Source organism: Clarias gariepinus, chromosome 4 (assembly GCF_024256425.1).
Source record: "Clarias gariepinus isolate MV-2021 ecotype Netherlands chromosome 4, CGAR_prim_01v2, whole genome shotgun sequence".
Lineage (NCBI taxonomy): Eukaryota > Metazoa > Chordata > Actinopteri > Siluriformes > Clariidae > Clarias > Clarias gariepinus.
This window is the reverse complement of record NC_071103.1, coordinates 3385840-3408656: the sequence shown is the minus strand read 5'-3', so window position 1 is coordinate 3408656 and position 22817 is coordinate 3385840. Positions and strand designations below refer to the sequence as shown.

At 38.8% G+C, this 22817-nt stretch overlaps 2 protein-coding genes across 4 annotated transcripts in view; both read left to right on the top strand.

Annotated features, from left to right (window-relative positions):
* The window catches only part of st18 (ST18 C2H2C-type zinc finger transcription factor), a 48546-nt gene extending 41791 nt beyond the window's left edge, over positions 1-6755 (top strand). For all 3 annotated transcript variants that reach the window (XM_053493731.1, XM_053493733.1, XM_053493730.1), the window contains 3 exons: positions 47-150; positions 1362-1505; positions 4813-6755. In XM_053493731.1, the coding sequence (XP_053349706.1) occupies positions 47-150; positions 1362-1505; positions 4813-4971 (407 nt within the window). In that variant the 3' untranslated portion in view covers positions 4972-6755. The remainder of the gene's footprint in view (positions 1-46; positions 151-1361; positions 1506-4812) is intronic.
* A 2369-nt stretch (positions 6756-9124) lies between these two features.
* Positions 9125-19293, top strand: pcmtd1 (protein-L-isoaspartate (D-aspartate) O-methyltransferase domain containing 1). The gene is made up of 6 exons (XM_053495227.1): positions 9125-9356; positions 13001-13491; positions 13641-13743; positions 14438-14609; positions 15297-15420; positions 17466-19293. The coding sequence occupies exons 2-6, from the start codon at positions 13185-13187 to the stop codon at positions 17846-17848; spliced, it is 1089 nt and encodes a 362-aa protein (XP_053351202.1). The 5' UTR covers positions 9125-9356; positions 13001-13184; the 3' UTR covers positions 17849-19293.
* Positions 19294-22817: the final 3524 nt, after the last annotated feature.

The following is a 22817-nucleotide window of genomic DNA, read 5'->3' as shown; positions in this document are numbered from 1 at the left end:
GATGATGATGCTTGTGCTTTGTGCTGCTTTCCTGTGCGTGAGACAGGCATTGAGAGCAGCGAGGACATGCAGCACTTGGATCATGAAATCAAGGAGCTCAACGAGTCTAATTTGAAAATCGAGGCCGACATGATGCAGCTCCAGACACAGGTAAAGCGTAAGCAAATACCAGCATCGCGCATGTAAAACCTATTCAAAGTGGGTTTATACTAACTGCTAACGCTTGGAAGGTTTTCACTGATGTAAATTTACAGTTTGGCTGAAAACCTAAATGGTTCTGGTGCTCGCGTTAAAATGATGTTACACAGATAATATTTTAAGGGTTGGCCGTCCACTTTGCTTATTTCAAAAAAGTTGCGCTATTTATTTCTTGTATTTAGAGCTTCAAGTTCATCGCACATAGCGTTATGTTATATCATAGATGTGCACTAAGGTTGTTTTCACACTAGGCATTAGTGCAGAACCAGAGGACTAACGTTCCCCCCTCTCCACTTCCTGCAGTTTAGCTTTAACATCGGTAATAATGTTCTGTACCTGATTTGTACACTTGGGAATCCACGCTCTCCGAATCATTAGGTGGCAGTGTGGACCAGGGATGGGAATCTCAAGGGGCAAGCTGATTTTATCACGATACTTCAGTGTAGATTTTATCTGAATTGTTATTCTGTATCAGTAAGTATTATGCTTTTAGAAATATCCAGATTCAATATTAACTTTCTACAAATCTAAAACTTGTGAGAGTGTGGGTTTAGCGTGCACCACCTGCAGGATTATAGAGGAACTGCAACATTTTAACACCTTAGATGCAACAATATATAAATGTAAAAAATAATTGTAAAAAATTTGTTTTTAAGTCAACGTGGCGATATGTAAATTGCCGCACAAAACGATCACGATCCATCACAGTATAGTTTTTTTCCCATTCTCACCTGCCTGGTTTGCGCTCCACCAAAAAATACTAAGTAGAGTCTGCCTATTAGAAAGACTGGGCCGCGTCTTACTGATATTTAAAGCAACCCTCTTAATTTATAAGCTTAAGTACAGTTCAGAGGATGAGTTTGACACACGTTGATAAAAAGCAATCCACTTAGGTTTTTGATACGGTTAGCTTTCGCAAGAGTAGACAGGCATGGTACCCTGGTCCATGCTGGGGCACAGTACAATGCAAAGTGTACACACTACTCAAACATACAAGACTTTGAAGTCGATTGTATCTGTCCGATCCGTCCCACGTCCCCAGTGTGAAAGCAGCCTTTGTTGCCCGTTGTAAAGTATTATTTTTTACGTATGTCGATATGTTCATTGTGGAATGAAGTGGAGATAAAATTGTATCGCAACTTTCATTTTTCGTATTGGTCCAGATCTCGTCCATGGAGTGCAACCTCAAGACCATCCAGGAAGAGAACAAGATGATCGAGCAGCACAATGACAGCCTGCTGAAGGAGCTGGCGCGGCTCAGCCAAGCCCTCATCAACAGCCTTACTGACATCCAGCTACCGCAAATGGTGAAGCACTCCTTCTCTGCGACGACAACAAAAAATAAATCGTTCTAATATTTGTCCACTCTGCTACGAAGATTATTGAAAAAGTGAATTATTAACATAGCTATTTAAACACAATCGCAGTTAAATGCTTTTCAGAACATGCTTACAATTGCAGTATAATCGGGGGGCCTGTAAACAACTAATCTAACTGGAGAGCTTATAAGTGTACAATAATTGACTAGTTTTCTCAACACAGATTGTTCAATGTAGCACCAGATATTCGCACATTTAACACATGCTGAGACTTTTTTTTTTAAATCACAAACTGACCATGTGACGGGGTGTTTTATATCAATTTTATTGCTCCATTCTTACTGATAACCTGGAAGACTCTTCTTGCAGAGTTTCTGCGCTGGCGGTTCTAAATGACAGGGAACCATTTAACAAGATTATCTTGTATTTCTATCACAGTTACTTGCGTTATTAGCATTCTGCCTCTTCCTAACGGCCCAGGATTTTGATAAGCATCTGCATGACCCATGTCACAGTGTCATGTGTAGCGGCTCAACTTTCAGGCTGACAGGAAACGTGCTCAGAGATCAAGGCCGTCCTGTGTCACCAGGAACAGTATTGTTAATAATATTAACGCTGTAGAGCCTAGAGTGGGTACACGGCAATGCCAACACGTGATGACGTCTAGCAGCCAACGGACCAGTTTCTGTCTTTAGACTGTGACAGATAAACAGTTGATCTGATAATTAAGTCCCACTATGCAGTCCGAATGGCTATGTGGAGAATTTACTGGGCATAGCAAGGAATGCTCAACAGATGCCCTTTCAATTCAACATCGCAAGATCAAAATGTTAACCGCATGAGTGGGTGATATGACTTTGGCCAGAAACACAGTATTCAACAATAAGTCACATAAGAGGCAAGATTATTTGAAAATCATCAGTGAGTTTCACTCATGTAAGTATTAGCAACAAGACCCGTTTCAGTGTGGATTCATACGGGAATAAAACTCTAGAAAAAGACCATCCAAGGTGCTGTTACTTGCTGCAATGAACATCCAGACTTGTACTGTAGAAGGACGGCTGGTACTTTAGGTAGCAGGAACAGTTTCCATCTGAGAGCATACAAGACTCGCGTACATTTTTATTAAAGCTCTTGGTTACTAATCAGGTGGTCAGGGATTCAAACGCCAACACAATCAATCTGCCGCTGCCAGACCGCTGAGTAAGGTCCATAAGCCTCCATGGTCCAGGCCCACTGTATCATTGCTGACCCTACACTCTGACCCTAACATCCTAACAAGGGGAAGATGTGTCTACCTGCACATATCGAGGAATATTTGCTATTTCCCTGGTCCAGATGTTGTCTCTGTGTCCTATCCTGGCTAACTACAGGCGGGTCTGCCTCAGGAGTTTTCAGGTGGAACAAAGAAAGCCATTAGATCATAGGCCTCACAGGTTTATTGATGTATATTAAGGTCACAATACATGAATACTTGCAGATTCTTGCATATTTGTGCAAATTCACTCACGTGAACCAGTAACCCAGATGCAGATACAAACATAGTGTCCGAAGAATCATCTCTTGGGCTTTACTGAAGGGGGGACAGGTTTCCTTGATGTGTGGCTTAAGTTCAGGAATCTGACACTAGTAAGACACCAGGTCATGTAGACAGAAATCCTAATTACTTTCCAGCTTCTTACTCTGCCTGTCTGTTTTTGCACATAAACACTTATGATTAGTAGGTTGTTCAGACTCTTGGATCAGGTTCAAGTCAATCAGGGTCTAATTTCAGCACCTGAATGCACCGCATGAGCATCAGCACATGACTATGACTGAACTGGAGACTGTATCTTGAGGATGGTCAATGCCAGGGAAGCTGACACATATCGGGTGTTCTAGTGCAAGTGCTAATCCTGCAGCATGGCTATGTAGTTACTTGGAGGCAAAGCTGCTCCAAGCTGTGTAAACCACCCAATGTGGTGGCATCCCACAGAAAGTGTGCACTGTGGTGGCAAAGAAAGACATTTGAATTTGAGTCACTGGTCCGCTAGTCTTTGGAGAATGGTGATGTCTGAACTTAGAAGTGATCTGCAGAGGGTGGAGAGGAAAAAATGGTGAGCCAGCACACTTAGCCACTAGTCAGAGAGATATGGGCCTTAGCCAGAGTGCTGAGACAGGCCCAAGCAAAGATAGAGGACTAAGGCAGGAAACCCTGATGTGTCTGATTGGTCACTTCATGACTATTTCTTGGCATGTGTGGACACAAGAATGTATCCAAGTATCTAAAGATGCACCGATCGATGGAGCAGTGACCGTTAATGGCCAGTTATCAAATTGATTGGCATTGACCAGTGACTGACAAAACAGACTCAGATATGTCTCTCTCTGTGCCAGTTAAATTAACCAGCACAGACTCCCAAGTGGCGCCACAGAAAAGCATTTTCTCTATTATTCAAAGATTGCAAGCTCGAGTCCCTGCTGAGACTAGGGTGTAGAGTTGCCCGTGCTCTCAATGTGGATGTGTGGCGTACTTGAACTCTTAACGTCAATAGTGCTATCCTCTGAGTGTTTCCTGCTTAACCCTTAGGGCAGCAGTTCAAACAGATGTGGTCGGTTGGCGTCATGTGTCTCAAAGGAAGTACATTTTAGTCTTCACCCTGATTGGTTGGTCTATGTCTCCTCACTTTGGGGTAGTGGTGGCTCTTGGTGTTAAGGCTCTAAGTTACTTATCAGAAGGTCAGAGATTCGAGCCTCTCCCTGCCAGGTTGCTGCTGTTGGGCCCTTGAGCAAGGCCCTCACGGGGGCGCCGTATTATACTGTAGTTGACTCTTACCACAAGCTACTTACAAGATGCTGAGATTTGTGAAGAATAAAGAATTTCACTGTGCAGTAATGTATATGTGACGAATAAAGGCTAAACTTAGCTAAACTTAACTCATTTTTTGTTGGATTTAACTTACAAAACACACCAGGTTACTGGGGAGAGCACTTATTTTTTAACACTTTCTTTGATAGATACTTTATTGATCCCGAGGAAAAATCCAAAGGAAGATGAGTTGTGTCCAGTTTATAGAGAAAATTTTAAAGTTATTGAATCGCCCATGTTTTTATTTCATAATAAAACCTTATATCTATTTGTTAAAAATATATATTTTTTTATTTTGATATATGCTGTCAGATATGAATCTTAGAAAAAAAAAAGAAAGTTTAAATATGCCAGTCAGCTTAAAAACAAACCCTCCATATTTTCACGTTTTAAAAGATTGCCTTGTGTAGAGAGGAAAATTGTTCACACGCTTCTTCTGTCTTCCAGGGTCCAATCAACGAGCAGAACTTTGAAGCCTACATCAAGACTTTGACGGATATGTACAACAGTTCGGAACACGAGTATTCGCCAGAATGCAAGGCCTTGCTGGACAGCATCAGACAGGCCATTAAGGGCATCCAAGTAGAAACTGTCTGCTCACCATGAAATGCTGCATTTGTGGACAAGCAATATCTCTGGACATCTTTTATTCACTGGGTTCATTTTATTTATTTGGGTGGCTGGCTGCAAACCATGTGCAACTAATTCTAAAAAATATATATATTATTATTATTATATTCCATGTGTACTGATAAACGCCAGCCATATTTTATTTCATTGACATTTTTTCTGAGATTGTTAATAACCCTTTGCACATATTTATTTAATTTGCTTGACTTGTTCGTTTTTCGTGTATTTATACTTACCGCTAATATTTATAATCTGTCTTATTTATTGTCCTTACTCATCGAAAATAATTTATCAAACGCTAATATATTTTTATTTATTTTTTCCGTGTGTGAGGGTTGATCACTGTTGCGCACTTCGGCTCTTTGTGTTGGCCCCCCCGAGCACATCCGCGTTGCTATACTTTGTTTGGTAGTTTTTTTTTCTGTTGTTTAAACAACGGTTTGTTTGCCTCGGTGATATTTCTTTAAGCGATGAACGATGTCAACAAGAGGAATAATGATACTATTACACCACCTAGTGGTCAAATGCTCTTACTGCACCATGCCAGGCTCACTTTTTCTCCTGAATGTATTGCGTGTGTTAAACCTTGGGATCAATTTGGTAGGTAATCCTAACCACTGAGGCCAAAACTGTTCCGTTAAACTGCACTTATTAGTTTTTAACATCGAAATGAACAGACACAATAAAAGAAATTACTCCCTGAAATTTATTCCTGTCAATATAAACTGCCTTTCGTGTGCACACCGATGTGTGTGCATGTATGTGCCTATATGTAAATGATTACATGGAATATATTATGTTTTGTGGTAGAACAGTATTACGTGAATGGTGATTTCTTTATTATACAGCATATTTATTTTTTTTCCAAAAGAAAAAACGCCTATGAGTCCGTTTAGCTAATGCTTATATGCCATTCGAAGTCGAAGTCTGTAATTATATTGTTGTAATATTGATCAAGTGTTTAATCTTTGCTATGAGTTTCCATCAAGCTAAAGCACAAAAAAAAAACAATTTAGATTTGTGTAACTAAAATTAGAGAACTGTTGAGTGAACAACCAGCTAAAGTTTTTACCAGAACAATTATTACTGAAAATTATTTTTCACAAAAGGTTAGTTGGTAAAATTCCACCAAGTTAAAAAAAAAAACAAGTTTAACAAGTAAAAATTTAAGAGTAAAAAAGAAGTCAAATCAGTGTATGACCTTGCATCTTTCCACTTATAAATGGGATTTCTTTAAAATTTGAGTATCGGGAGACGGCCGTGACATTTTACACTTTTCAGATTTTTACGGGCAAATATTCTTACAACCTTAAAATTAAAATCTATTTGTCTTTAAACAGCCATGACTAAAGTTTAAAAAAAAAAAAGATTTAAAAAGAGAAATGTACAGGTTTGACCAAATGATCCTCCGTTAACGTTCTCTTAAATCAGCCGGAATCGGATACTTTCAAACGACGTGTACTTTGTAATTATGTTATTTGTAATTTCTAATATTTTAATTTATAAAACCACACATTGTTTGCTCAGGAACTTTTGTGAGGACTATTCCTGTTTGTATTTGATGTTTTGTAATGTGAACTGAATTGGGAATTTTTTTTTCTTGTGTAATAATATTAGTATAAAAAACGCTGTACTGTAAATTATTGTTTCTTTTTTTTGTTGAAAGCAATTTTTTTTTCAGTTAAAGTAGTTTCTATATCAAAGTTTCTTTACACTTTTACTATTTCATAAGCAGTAATGCGCTGTGTTGTACAGTTTGTGTATGGTAGAAATAAACTATTTAAGGATCAGAAATTGTCCGCCTTGTTTAAAATATGTTTGGAAATCATTGCTAAATTAGGAGAAGAATGGATATAGGTCATAATTCCTCAGTAGAGATGTTATTCTCGTACTTATTCTCGATGCTATACCTGTACTTATTTTCCATTGACGATTAATTTCGTTTGGATCCCACGAGACTGTTAAACCTTTGGGTGACTACTCTGTAGACTGGTATGTCACACAAGGGCCTGGACGTCCAGCTTGTACTCACACCACAGTAAACCAGTCTATGTCTTCACATCATGGTTGATAAAGAAGACCTGCTGGTACAGTACAGCAAAGGTGCATCCTGGACACACGAGGTAATGTTCTTCAGCTGCATAACCTTCAAAAGAATTCAGCAAGGTCAATCACCTGATGTTTGGGTGACATAACCTTACCCAGGACCTGAAGTCTTTCTATCATCGATGCATGCTCATCACCGAGGTAGGCACCCTGTGCTGGACTTGGTAACCAGACGACAGCCAGACCATCCATGACTCTAGCAGGTTAAGGATCAGTTTGGTTGAATCACAAGTTTAAAAAGAATGACATAACAATAGCCTTAAATGTGAAGCCATAAAGCAGTGTGTGCATTAGACCCTAGCTAACCTCACCTTCCCACTGTTCAATAAGTCCCATCTCAGACCGGTGGCTCCTCTCAGTGTTCCCTTTGCCTTTTTGACTATCCGAGTGTCGTATTTGCATGGGCAGACACACATGGACACACCCCGAACATTTCATAACCAGTGCCATTACTCTGGTATCCCTGTAACGGCCAGGAGAGCTGCCTAAGCCTGCGAGGGAACACAAGTAAATTATGGCACCCTGGCGCTGTTTTTGGCCTGGAAACACAGTGGCTTTACTGTAGCTAAAACATAAATCTATAACCAAATTATGACTAAACTCTGAGCTAATTTACTCATCATATGATAACGACACTAACCCTGATTGATTTTAATAAAGCAAATAGTTGCTTTTAAATATGCTACAACACAACACATCAGACTAGACATAACATCCATTAGCTAGCTGATTATAAGCCAATGGTCAAGGTGTCCATATACTTTTAGCTACAGTATCTAGTGCATGAAAGCGGGACTATGGAGTGAATAATATCTGTATATCTGCAGTACATGCCTTCCTTTCTAGTTCCTGAATATTTTGCTATTTCAGATCTTTTGCATGTTTGAGTTATATAGTTATATATAGAATGAGTGTTTATAGCCACTGTTCAGTCAGTACGTGAAAACAGGAACTGACTTTGACAACATTACATCTCTCTTTTTTATTTCTCTTCTGTTTTTCCTTCTTTAAATGTGCCTGGTGTCTAGACTTGTACATACAGATAAATGCACATTTACTATTCATCTGCTCAGAAACCTTTTTTTTTTTTTTTTTTTTTAGACATGTAAGGCTGGCTTAAAGTTGGGGAAGGAAGGGGCAGGGGTATAGGCGTGTGTGTGTGTGTGTGTAAGCAATTTATAAATCCAGATTATACAAGTGTGGCTTGAAACACACACTGCACACGTACATTGTATGTTATGTCTCTGTTTAAAAATGAGCTGACCTAATGTAAGAAGAATAAAACACTGGGACGAACAATAATTACCGCAGGAAAATAAACTGATCTGATAAAGAAAAGATCAAACATATATAACGACGTAATCACTGCAGTGAGGAACATCTGCGGGCAAATCTAATGCATGTGTGTGTTTAATTCCGTATATAATAAATTTTTTAGTATATAATAAATATATACTTATTTCATTTAAATTATAATATACAGTATATATATTTATATATATATACACGTTTAAATCTTTCCATAAAAAGCAACAATACTTACCACTTACCAATACTTACCAATATTTAAAATAAACTATTAACTAACTTTCATTCGCTCGTCACGTAAAGAACAGATTAAACAGAGGTTTTGACCTTGAAAATGTTTGAAGATCTTTTCTTCATCCGAACAGCCGCAGCTCAAGCTTTTCTTCTTTTCAAAAAATAATAATTATTATATTATTATAAATAGTTAATTCAGCTAAATAGTTAATGCAACCCAATTAAAAATAATCATATGAGACTGAGACTAACAAATATCTTTGAATAACTACAATAAATACAACTTCAATCCAAAATCTTTGCTAAAATATTTGATAAATGTAACTGTTTGATGTGATGATGTAATGTATTCCTAACAATCCATTCTTTTTCCAAAACTTAATTTGAAGCTCTACAGCGGGAAACGCGGTAAATACGATCTCGCGAGAGCACCAGGACTTTGACGCGAGACCCTGCACGAGACGCGACGCAAACATCTGCGCATGAGTGTTGAAAGCGGTCGATTTATTTTTTTTAAAGCGTTTTAACCAGCGCGGGTCACGTGATCTCTGTTTACATCCTCTCAGCTGGTTGTGCAGAAAACACGACGGCGGCGGAGCGACAGAAAGTGTGCTGTCGTGGATTTAAGTTCATCCGCTATAATTGTATTTATATGTGTGTGTGTGAGTGTGTGTACGCGTTTGATCCGCATCGAGGAAAAGAAGCAGAAGGAGGTGAGTCGGGATTTCATAAACGCAGCACGCGGATTAGAAAGCTGTTTCCTATTGTATTTGTTTTTTCCCCCCTTTGGTTAGCTTACAGGCTAAAAACGGTTATAATAAGAAAAAGAAGAAGAGAGGAAATTAAACCATCAGCACACCCTTTTCTGCGCTTAATCCAGAAACTGACACTAGATATAATTCAAGCGTTTTTTTTTTTTTATTTTATCAAAACTGGAGGGTACGAGACAATAAGCGTGTAGGCCCGGGTTACTGCGCATGCGCGACTGGTCTGGTTTAAATGTAAAAACTGGCAGTTAGTTCCAACTGTCATAGTGGCACGAGCGTGTTTTTGTGCCCCGTGACATAGTTCAGAGCTCGCGCGCTAGGCTAAGCTAGGTTAGCTTGCAAGCTAGGTGGTTTTATCCCAAGAAATAAATAAATAGTACGATTAGCTCCGTGTTTAGCCCAAATATATATAAACGAATTTATTTTCAATCGACCCGTATAACATTTATATTTATTTTTTTAACTTTAAATCTGTAAAACAGGAAAAAAAAAATGTACGAGTTTTTTTGGAAACTAGTTAAGGCTAACTAGCTCACCAGCCACTAATACACTTCAACTAGCAACTTTTTTTTTTTTTTAAGTATTAGAGAAATCTAATCTTTATACAGTTGAGCTGATTAACTTTATGCAAGCGTAAGTGCATTTAATAGCATTGCTTCTTTTGCTGCTCTTTAAAAAAAAAAAGATGGCTCCAGTAGTCACCATGGCAACTATATGATATTCCTCACCTATTGCCCAAAATCCTGATTATCCACACATACTTGGCACACAGGCACAAGAATCCGAAACACAACACACATACACACACTCTCTCTCTCTCTCTCTCTCTCTGTGTGTGTTCTATATTCCAGTGAGCAAGAAATCACACTACAAGTCAATGTTCCACTATTGTAGGAACGATGCAATAAAGTTGACAGCAGTTGCGTTTTATTCCTCTTATACACACGCAACAGTTTGTCCGTCAGTAATTTTCTTTATTATTCTCCCGAAACATTTTTTTTTTTTTGTTAAAGATGGGGATCTTAAATACTTTTCAATCGTGTGAAGCACTGACACTAAAATGTCATGTCATAACGGCAGCAATTATCTTTTTTAAACAGCAACATGTCTAGTACGGATGGGAATCACCTGTCACCTCTCGATATGATATCACAATACCCCTGTGCGGATTCTATAAAAATTATTATTCTAGAGATATAAATATCTCTTTTTGATATTACGTTTTCCCACACTTTTGTTTCAATTCTAAACCTTTGAAAAAATGTACAAAGTAATAAGATGTAGCCCGTTCCTTATAACATTAGTTTTCTCACTTTAAGAAAAACAAACACAGCATTTAAACAGTACAAACTAAATTTAGATACAAGAGTTTAACATTTAACTGAGCAGCACATATCTCCATCCTCTTCCATAATTATAATTTCTAAACAAACTTAACAAATAATTCATCCCTACCATACGGGATGAAAATGTGTAAATAGTTCAGAGTGCGCCACCTGAAGGATTATATATAAACGGCAATGTTTTTCCGCCTCAAACACCTTAAAATATACGTGAATGAATACGTGAATCACCACCCAAAAGAATCACAATTCATAACTGAATCGACTTTTTCCTACTTCTTTTCTTCTTCTTTGTTTAATGACAATAGGTTACATTACTGCCACCTGTAGGTGCACAATGTGTGCAATTTTAACTTGTTGTGAACGCCGTTACCATAGAAACAAGAACATATATGAAATACCAAGGTGCCATTATTATAGATAATTTATCCACGTATTTTGACCAATCAGGAGAAGAAATAGGAATTAAACAGCACTGTGGAATACACATGTTCATATTTCAGATATTTTGCAAGTGCAGATTATTACATACGGTTTTTATAGATGAGTTATAAACCAGTGTAAATAGGCGTGTGTGTGTAAATTGTGAGCATTAGATGATAAGTGCTGTATTTCTCTAGCAAAGACCCTGTGTGACCTGACGCCCCTGACCCGGCCAGACCTTTAATAGCTACACCTGACTAGAATCACGTGTGAGAGTGTGTGTGTGTTTCTGTGTCTCTGGTCTCATAACTACCACTATAGTAATTACACAACTGTCAGTCATAATACCAAAATACTCAGCCATATGTGATGCAATGTCCCTGTTTGTTGGTCCAGGGATAGCTTCAAAGCCTAACAACTATTATTATTATTATTATTATTATATTTAATGCTGTCTTTATGTTCTTAGATCACTTGGTGTTTTCTTTTCCTGCATTTAAGATTTTATTGCCTTACAGTATACTTTACTTTTAGCCCAATTTACTTGGTCACATTAGACACTTCACAAAAAAAGGTCTCAAAGGAATTTAAATGAATGTCATTATTGCTCTGTTTGTTTATATGACTTAACTGCTCGTTTCGTGTTCAGTCTAGCCGCAGCGTTAATCAGATGTCTATGATCGTCTCGGTCGTCCAGACGTGTCGAGGCCGGTTCACAGGCCGTCACGGATCTAACGCTACATGCACGACTCAAAATATGAACAGAAATCCGTTCTTTCGCCTCAGACATCTTGTAGCTCACCTCGAGGGTGTGGGTGTGGCCACCCCCTGGGTGCGTCACTGCCAATTAAGTAAACAAACAGAGAATAAAATTTCTTTGTGAGAATTTCTCTGGTAGTAAAGAGTCTTGAACAATCCAAGACACTGGTTTGTAGTTTGGAAGGAGTCTCCAGTGTCGGTAAACAAGATTTTTTTTTCCTTAAGCGTATGTATGGATCATTAGGATGGGGGGGAAAAACTCCCAAAAAAAAAAAAGGGAGGCAAGAGATCAGTTAAATGCAGGAAGTTGTTGAGCGATGGAATTAAGGGCTCGAGTTTATGCTCTGCGAAGATTATAAATAGTTATTGTGTACCAAATACTCTCCTGTTTATTTTCAACCCCCATTGCAACATAACTGTTCAATCATTAGCATAAACAACATTAGCATGTCAGATATGTTTTTGTAAGTACATCGTATACAGTGCTGTGACAGGGGATAGTTTTTTTTCATTATTGTGACAATTAAATAATACAGAACAAATTTTAATATTACACAAAGTCAACCCGAATAATATACAATACAAAATGCAGTTTTTAAATGATGATTTAATATATTAAGGGTGGAAGAAAGCTGTATGAATCTATCTAGGCTTATGTGAAAAAAGTTTTTACACCCTAATAACTGCTTGAGCCTCCCTTAATGGCAACAACTGCAATCAAGCGTGCTTCACTTTGTCAGACAGGTTCTAAATGATTTCTCGGATCTGGCAGTAATCAGGTCTCTCGGTGTGGCAGGTGAAATTTTACTCGGCTTTTCAAATAATGTGGTTAATCACAGCTCAATCATGACTTAGCCAGGGGGCAGTTACTTTTTCACGAAGGTTTGTACAGCTTTTTTTCCTCCTAAGAAATGAAATCGTCATTTAAAAACTGCAGTATTTTTGCAGATAAAGATACAAATACTTTTTCACAGCGCTGTAGATGGATAAGATGCGCTTCATTGAGTTAGAGCGATAAATCAGAGATGATGGTGTAAGCGTTGTTTTTGTCCTCTTCTCTCCTAGCCATGTGATGGTGATCTAAAGCGACCTCACAGGACGTAAATCGCCTCGCGGATCTGTCAGTCCAATCCATCCATCCATCGTATTCTGGAAGAGTTATTCCTCCGCGGACGTGAAGAGAGGGCACCTCTGTGAACCTCTCCTGGTTTGTTCTTTTTCTCTCCGTGTCTTTGGCGAAAACGGGACCATGGGCGGAGCCGTGAGCGCCGGCGAGGACAACGACGATCTGATTGACAACCTGAAGGAGGCGCAATACATCCGCACGGACAAGGTGGAGCAGGTGTTCAGGGCGATAGACCGCGGGGATTACTACTTGGACGGATACAGAGAAAACGCCTACAAAGACTTGGCCTGGAAGCACGGCAACATCCATCTCTCGGCCCCGTGCATCTACTCCGAGGTCATGGAGGCGCTGAGTCTGCAGCAGGGACTCTCCTTTCTCAATCTGGGCAGCGGGACAGGATACCTGAGCACAATGGTGGGCCTGATCATCGGTGAGACACACCGTCTTCTGTTCCCGGGGAGACGAAACAGACGGTCCTTGTGACTGGCGTCTTGTTTTGCTTCCCGCGTCCGTTCTTAGGTATGACGTACAGTATATCTAAGGGAGTAACGTTTATTCTTCCCCCTACCCCCGCCGCAGGTCCGTTCGGAGTAAATCACGGCGTGGAGCTGCACAAGGACGTGGTGGAGTACGCGCAGGAGAAACTGGAGGAGTTTATCAAAAACAGCGACAGCTTTGACAAGTGAGTGGAGGAAAATAACCACAGATTTGTGCATTATATTTTATGTTTACTTGTTTCCGGGACAACCGCAATCACTTACTGTACGTTATAGCAGCTATAAACGGCTATAAATGGACGTGGCTATACATCCATTTATACGTACATAATAGAAAACTTGTGTAAGCGATAACAACATGGCATGGTGTCCTGTCTGTTAGCAACATGTTGTGATGAAGCAGACTCGTAGATTCTCCCAGAGGTGGAAGGTAACGGAGTGAGCTAGGTCAAGCATTTTGTTACTTAAGTAGATTTGAAGGTGGGATACTTTCGTACTTTGACTCAAGTACACATGTAAATGAGAACTTCTACTTTTACTTGAGTAATATTTGTGCTACAGAATCTCTTCTTTTACCCTTTTACTGCCCACTTCTGATCACCACCCTAAAGTAGATTTTTTCCCCCTTTAAAGGTACAATATTATACTTATTTTTAACTCTTTAAGTCTTAGATGTCTCCAGAGTGTGATGTCTCGTAATTTTCCAGCTAAAAGACAACACGGTGAACTTCTGTTCATTCCTGATTTAAATGCATAGTTTCAGTGTCTTTAGACCTAAATGCGAAGGAGCTCCTGATACACCAATCGAGCGTTCAGTAGGGGTGCGACTGACACGACACAACCTGGCGTGGGGGTTAACGTAAGCGTTGCATGTTTCAGGTTTGAGTTCTGCGAGCCCCATTTTGTCGTGGGAAACTGTTTAGAGATCTCCTCAGACAGCCATCAGTACGATCGCATCTACTGTGGAGCCGGCGTCCAGAAAGACCACGAGAACTACATGAAGGTCATGCTGAAAGTCGGTGGCGTTCTGGTCATGCCCATTGAGGATCAGGTAAAAAAGAAAATCTCCTATAAAAGTTTTTTTTTTTTTTTTTTTTTTACTCTCATTGTGAATTTATGATTTTTACTATATAACCATAGGCTGAAGAATAATAATTATATATAATAATAATAATAATAATGATAATAATAATAATAACAAACTTGTCTCTCAAGTTAAGTAAGTTTGAAAATAATTTATATGTTGAATCTTAGATTTAATTTCTCTTTTTGTTTTTGTCTAAATCCATCATTATTATTTTTGCAAAAGTAAATGTTTAAAATTCAGACCGGTTCCATTTTAATATTTCAGCTTGTTTTTATAAAAAAATTATTAAGCATATTTCTAGATATTTATACTCATCTAAAGCTTAAAATTCTAAGATTTCTTTCTGCAAGCAAATATTTTTTATCTATAAAATAAAACAAGCTTAAAGTTTCAAGCCTTAGATTAGCAAATATGACTAGAGATACATGAGTCGTATAAATTGAATTAAGTAAATCAAATCAGTTTCTCCTTCTCAGCGCATCAGACCAGACACCTAAAAAACACACGCGCGCGTCTGAATATCAAAATCCATCCTAAAACCAATACTAAGTATAGGAGGAGTCTAGTAAGGATATTACAGTTTATTATTATTATTATTATTTTATGTTATTGATTTTTTTTTTTTTTTTTTTTTTGGTTTGGACTTTGCAGTTGACTCAGATCACCAGAACGGGACAGAGCTCTTGGGAGAGCAAGAACATCCTGGCCGTGTCCTTTGCTCCTCTTGTCCAGCAGAACCGAAGTGAAGGCAGCAAACCGGACGCTGTGATTTTGCGTGAGTTGCAGCCGCCGTTTGTCTCCAGACTTCAGTCTTCAGTTAGATTCAGCAAATTTCCTCTTGTTAGACAGACTCGTCTTAATTAGTTTTTCTTCTCGCTCATTTGGTAGAAAGCTGTCTGGGGTCGTTAAACACATGGCCTGAGTGTTATTTTATTTACTTTATAAGCTGAGAACTTCAAACACTCACAGACAGGCTTGAGCGTAAAGCGTCTCTTTCTTTTTTTTTTAATAGATATATTTGTCACACTTAAATGATTGAGATCATCAAACAAAATTTTTTTTTAATGTTACAACGATTACATTAAAAGATAATTTTAAAGATAACCCCGGTTAATACAAATTATGATTTCAATTTGATAATTTCGACATTCAAACTAATTTCCATAATTTTCTTTCAATTCAGTAAAACGGCTTTGCCGTCAATGACCTTTGTTAAAAGTGCTATACAAATAAAATTCTATTGATTTTTATTTTATTTCGTTTATCCCAAATTATCCCCAAGACTTTTAGGCAGATATTCTGTGTAGTGATGAGACTAAATTTGAACAGATGTGTGTCCTGTTACATCGTGCATTAAACTACCACAGCGTTTCATAAAAAGAACATCAAACCAACATTCACACATGGTGGTGGTAGCATGATGGTCTGGGGCTTTACAGCTTCAGGACCTGGACAGAATCATAAATTCTCTGCTCTACCAGAAAATCCTGAAGGAACATTTTTGGCCATCAGTTTGTTACATCGAGCTCAAGCACACTTGAGGTAGGACACTGCAGTAGGACAACGATCAGAAACACACCAGCAAGTCCACCTGTGAATGGTTTAAAAAAATAATAATAAGAAGAAGATTTTGAATTAGCCTGGTCAAAGTCTGAACTTAAATCCGATTGAGACCCTTAAACAGGCCGGTCATGATCGAAAACCCTCCATAGTGGGTTGACAAAAGCAAAAGAGCAGACCAAAACCACACAGCCATGTGAAAGACTAATTGGCAGTTATCGCAAACGCCAAGGGTGGGACAACCAGTAATTAGGTTTAGGTTTCTATTAATAAATGAAATCTTCATTGAAAAACTGCATTTTGTATTTACTCAGGTTATTTTTGTTAAATATAAAAAAATTTTAATGATCTGAATCATTTGAGTGTGACAAATATGCAAAAAAAAAACTTTTTTCACAGTACTCTAGAATAAATCAGCTGTACTTACATCACGTGCTGACGCCATACTGAATAGTGATGAATCTGTAGTGCGTTAATAGTATCTAATAATATGTTATTAGTGCGGTAATGGCATTTTCAGTCATTTTTTCTTTACTATGTTTTAAAAAACACGTACGATTATGCAGTATAGGTGACCGAGTGACGCATCCTTCCTGAGCACAACCTAGCCAATGTGATTGAATTACGTTTTTACTTCAATAGATGATGAAATTACTTTTTTGTTTTCCTCTTTTTCTTTTTTGACTGAAAGATCAGTGGAGATTGAGACTAATCATCAGCACGATTTATTTTTATAGGCTCACATATGATTTCAGTGTTTCAAAGACTCTTTTTAGCATTAATAAATAAATCAAAGGGTGTAAAAACTGTCTTTCCTAATAAATTCTGTCTCGTATGTGATCGGTTAGATCTTCACAGACGAGCCAGTTCTAGAGCAGGGACTCAAACGCAGCATGTGTCTGTCATGCCGGTTCACACTGGATCACACTAATGGTGCAGGACAGTGTTGATCATGTAAAGAAGATAAAACGCTATCTAAATTCTGAAAGGCAGTAATAAAATAAATAAAATGACAGGAGTGCAGGCTTATCTGCACACGCTTTTTTTTTAGAAAGATATTCTTGTCCAAAAAGTTTTGCACATTTGTGAACCATAACGATTCTATCCTAACATCAGTAACCTTTCGCTGTAATTTTATTTAATAAATAGTTCTCGTATTAGGCTCGTGATTGACAGTTTAACGGTGTAAGTACATCGTGAATGCGTGTCGTCCACCATTGTTGCTCATTAACACTTGCGTCCTGTGCATGTGCCGCTCAGCTCCGCTGGCGGTGCGAAGTCTGCAGGACCTGGCGCGCATCTACATCCGCCGCACGCTGCGCTGCCTCACCAACAACGAAAGCACGTCGAAGGTGACGGGGCCACGCATGCCGCAGAAGCGCAAACGCCGGCGCAGACGCAGCCACCGCAACGTGCAGCACCACGTCAACACCTACGTGTTCGTCGGCAACCAGCTGATCCCGCAGCCCATCGAGAGCGAGGAGGACGAGAAGATCGACGACGAGGACATCAAGGAGGAGGACAAAGAGGTGGAGAAGGACAAACCCGAGCCCCCTCGGGTCAACTTGCTAAGAGACAAGGTCCTGAGTTTGCCTCTGCCCGAATCGCTCAAGGCGTATCTGCTGTATTACAGAGAGAAATAGGGAGAAAATGGTGGACTTTCTGCCTAGGAACAAGCAATGTTTTTTTGTATTACGGACTCTCTCTCTCACTCTTAATTCCTTTGATAATGTAGCATAATTTAATTTTGTTTCACACCTATATAAGGTTGTGCTTTACAATAATGATTTCTATAGTTCTGGTTCAGAAATCTTTTGAACCTTTTGAGGACCTTTCTGGGCCCACCAGGACATTTCAAGGTTTCTAGATCTCTTTAGTAGCTTGTACTCAGCGTTTGCTCTGATATTTCATTCGTATTACAACAGAAATCTTTTATATTAATGAATTCGCATCCAGAGCCTGGCCTCGATCAGTCCTGACTTGGCACTTTATCCTGAATGAATATTTGCTCTTAGGAAATCTGCACCAGGCTGTTTCTACACGTTAGTGGACGGTGCGGATTTCTCACTGTGTGTCTATTCGATAAGCTTACGGTTGGGAAGCACGACAAGATTCTTGTGCGTGCTTTAACGATATGTTGTTTCCGTGTTGTTTTTTTTCCTTTCCTTTTCCTCACAAGGTCACCCAAAGTGGTACAATATGAAGCAGGCTTCATTGGTTATAACTTAAAAAGAAAAGGTCTTTTGGTCCAGTCGTAGATTAAGCTTAGTCTCTGATTAAATTGCACTACTGGTAGAGATGTTTTATTCTCAATGACTTTTCAAACCCAGCGTTGCTACGTTCATTTTCTTTCTTTCGTTCTTTATTCCGGCGTCTGGACAACACTCCCATCATGTTCCCATTGAAGACCACGGTCACCGTTTGCCGTTTAGTGTGTCCCAGTGTACACCCACTACATATTTTCCGTTCATAACGATTTCATTTGTAATATAATTCTTATATTAACACGATGGTAGATGCTAAGAAGTGTCATGTTACAGAAATTAACAGCTTTAAGATCCTTAAAAAAAAAAAAAAAAATATGTGAAACTTTTGTGTATCTGAAAACAGTTTATACAGGTTGGGTTTGAGGTTGCTGTTACTCTTTTGTAGATGAGAAAAACACATTTTTATTTTAACACAGATGGTGTGTGTATGTACTAATATACACTGTAAATCATACACATTTAAAATAATACAGGTGGAAAAAAAAAAGACTTAAGATTCGTAGAGAGGAGACACTTTTATCACACTTGCATTATACTCTTCTTAGAACTATGCTTCAAGGCAACCTTTGATTCAGCGTCTTTCTATTTTTCTTCATAGCACAAAAACCACAACTATATTCACGTAAGTTGAGGTGTATATTATTAGAGGTATCTAAGTTTTTTTTTTTCTTTTTTCCAGACTGGGCCAATGTGGGACTTTTCCCCCCCAAAATGGATATTTTACACAAAGTCAGGATTTAAGTCTATTATCTGCTGGATATATGTACAGTATGAACTATATGGGGTGTGAACTCTTTAATAAATTCTAACATTTGTGAAGATTCATGTTGTAAATTGCTCTAATTTCATGTGGTGTTTTCAACTATTTATATACAGTATACACACACACACACACACACACACACACATTCTGTCAGTTGTCAATATCCAGCCATGTAATGAGTGAATTACATATAATGACATTTTAATTGTGCTTCTAGTTCTTGCACCACCAGTCTTTGGTCTTCTGCTACAGATTCTCGACCATCTTTAAAACATTTGTGCCACATTTTAACTAACCGTGCACTCCCGTCCCTGAAAGCCTCCTGAATCATCCGAATAGTTTCCATGGAGGAATGTTGAAGCTTGATGCGTCATTTGATGCAGATCCTTTGCTGTATTCACTCAGTCATTTTAAATGCAAAAAAAACCACACAGTAAACACAGTCTAGCGCCCCCCACTGACAAGTACGATGAAGTCGTCATGGTTCACGCACGCACATTCCAGTCCACTCTCCTTGGCTTCCAGGTTACGTGGATCCTGCGCACAGTGTTCAGGATATTTAAACAACTGCTGGACTTTGTCTGGACAGACCTCGTGTATATACGCGTAGGGTGTTTATAGAACAAACTGCTGTATTCTGTAACAATTCATTATGGCTGTCAAGTCTTTTGATTTACATTTATGCTCTATCCTCCTGAGACCCGTAAGAAAAAAAGTTTTCAGATTTTTTTTTTTATATAACGTAAGTCTGTGAGATGTCAGAAACATAGTTTTCAAAACTGTCATTTATGTATTAGTTATAACATGTCCCTTGTAATGGACACTAGGTCTTGCTTTGTCGATAGAAGTACAATGGATTTTAGTTCCTCAGCATGATGTTCCACAGAAGGTGTTTTAGGCATATGTTTAAAGCATCAGCACAGCTGACCAGTTGAGTTGAGCCCATGACCTGCAATGTGAAATTTGTTTAGCTCAATAAGCTGTCATTCGTGCAAGTGTGTATGAGCTCTGCAGCAAAATCTCGTGAGACTGCAGACTTTCTGCCATCCTAATGGCAGCAGATTTCAATGTCTGCCAAGTTGTTGAGGATGTTGATACCCCCATAAGCCCAAAATAGTGGGAAAAAAATTCCTAGGAAAAGCATACGGCTCTTCTTCACACACTATGATGACATAGTGCTGATGTCATGGTGCTTGGGCCCTAATAAGATACATATGTATACAAATAGTCTGGGCATTTGCCAGTTTCCCAGTATACAAATAGTCTGGGCATTTGCCAGTTTCCCAGAGGCCTGGAGGTCTGATCTGTACTGGATCCAAATTTTTGTGGCAGCCAGATCAAAGCAACATAGGATGGTGCGAACAGTCCATTTCCTTGTGCAGTTTGACATTGGATAGAGGCTGATCATGTGGTCCACTCCACCCATGTTTTTATTAAACTCTTTTACAACAACAGGTCTAGATGCAGTAACATGGTGCTTGTCTTTTGTTAACCATCTTGGGCAGATATCCTGAGGCTCTATTGCATGGATGGAAGATGCCAAAGGACCTTTCTTTTTGTCCAGCCATTTTGTTACAGCAATCTCTGAGGGTTTCCTGACTATCATCTCTGATGCGCCTCTCTCCTGTTCATTGTCACTGGACATTTAAGACTTACAGATCTAAAAAAGTTGAAGATTCCTTTAAGCGATCCAGCACTTTGATAGAGGTGAACTACCGGTGTAGGTATTGATGGGATCCTTCTGGTAGTGACCCAGAATCCCCACCTGCTTGTCTTGAAATGTGTTTTGCATCCTTTAGACTTCAAAATTAAGCACCAAACCACTGGGACTGGCAAACACAAAGGCCCTGCGACCTGTGCGATTTGGTTTCCCAGGCTCACATTGGCGCACAGGACACTGGCCTGTAAAAGGAATCATTTGCTCATCTTTGCCAGCTTTGAGGGACCTTGATCAATTGAGGGAGCCTTGTTGACTGTTGGTTTTTGTTTAAAAAAAAACCTGACCTTCCAAAGAGCATCCTCTTTTTTCTGGTCATCCAGGATGGCAAAGTCATTTGATGGACTGGCGAAGTTTAAAAAATCTGTCCCTGGTTATTGCATTGGCTGTAATGGTCTTTCTGTAATGGCATTGTCTTTCCTGCCCAATACATTTGAAGCTTAGTGTATTTGAGGGCTGATGGGTTGAAAATGGGATAAAGCAAGTCCCTGTGTCCCCTACAAAGGACATGGAGTAAAATGTGTATTTTGGAAGGCTTAAAATTAACATGCCCTTATAATGAATGTTTTAAAAGAATGTGCTTGCTGAAATCGCCGCCAATTTAGAAAGACAGAACATGTGATCTGTTGGCCACACCCCTACTTCTGTGACATCAATTGAAAGCCCAATATGTACTGTTTACAGTCCAGTACATTAGGAAACAAACACACTGCATGCATGGTGTTTGAAGTAAAGACCACAGTATCATGTCCCCCACAGAGGACAAAAATGAATTGCTGGGTCTCAGGAGGCTATAGGAATGAGTTGAAACTACTCCAACCAACAGTTTAAATAACATCTGTAATAATAATCTGGATTGAGTGTAAAATATCTGGGGAATCTTTGACGTTTAAGGAACCTCTAAGGGAGGTTTTTTTTTTAAGTTTTTTTTTTTTTTTTTTGTAAAGCTGCAAGATGGTCCCATTCTTTTCATGTTCTGTTAAGAAACCCCTGACTCAGCACTTCTCGGTAATACTGCAAATTGTATATACAACATATATGTATTTTAGAAATATTAAATAAATCATTTTATTTTTACGACTGAGAGAAAGATCACCAGGATGGTTTATATCAGAGCTGGTGGTGTGTGTCCTGGACGAGTACCAACTGCAAAATCAGCACGTAGCTAACTTGGCCTACAACCATAGTTTAAAAGCTTAAGTTCTACTTTTTTACATTATGGATCACTAGTGCAATAGTTTCCAAAAAAGCAATTAAGAACTTTTTAGTATTAATTCTATTTAGAACTATTAAGTTGTCACATGGTGATTTACTGAAAGACTTTTTTTTTCATCTAACTTTTGCTCTAAAGCTTTTTTTACAAGTAGAAACAAGTCTTGTGTATTTATGGTTGCACTCTCTTTTTTTTTTCTTCTGTAGACCAACGTGCATGTCCTTGCCGCTACTACTGAGACTTGCTTTTGTGATCTAGCTGCCAGGCACTGAGCATCCCACCAACGCCCACACAGTTTGAAGTGCAACATTGCCGTTTTGCACTAACAGAGTCACTCATCCAGGCATCTCGTATATTAGCCACTTGCAATTTCATAGCTGCATCTTATCTTTATGGCTGTCAAAAAAGCTCATCACAAGAACTAACCCTAATATAAGGAGGTGTCATGCCACTAATACGATAGTATAGGGATACACTATATTGCCAAAAGTATTCGCTCATAGATGCATTCGCTCATATTCGCAGTAGATGCATATGAATTGAGTAACATCCACTTCTTAGTCCATAGGGTTTAATGTGATGTTGGCCCACCATTTGCAGCTATAACAGCTTCAACTCTTCTGGGAAGGCTTTCCACAAGGTTTAGCAGTGT

Bases quoted from the DNA above. Each gene is read 5' to 3' on its own strand.
- pcmtd1 (XM_053495227.1), top strand. From the start codon at position 13,185: ATGGGCGGAGCCGTGAGCGCCGGCGAGGACAACGACGATCTGATTGAC. The intron at 13,492-13,640 runs GTGAGACACACC...CCCCCGCCGCAG, and splicing joins AATGGTGGGCCTGATCATCG to GTCCGTTCGGAGTAAATCAC. The intron at 13,744-14,437 runs GTGAGTGGAGGA...TGCATGTTTCAG, and splicing joins AACAGCGACAGCTTTGACAA to GTTTGAGTTCTGCGAGCCCC.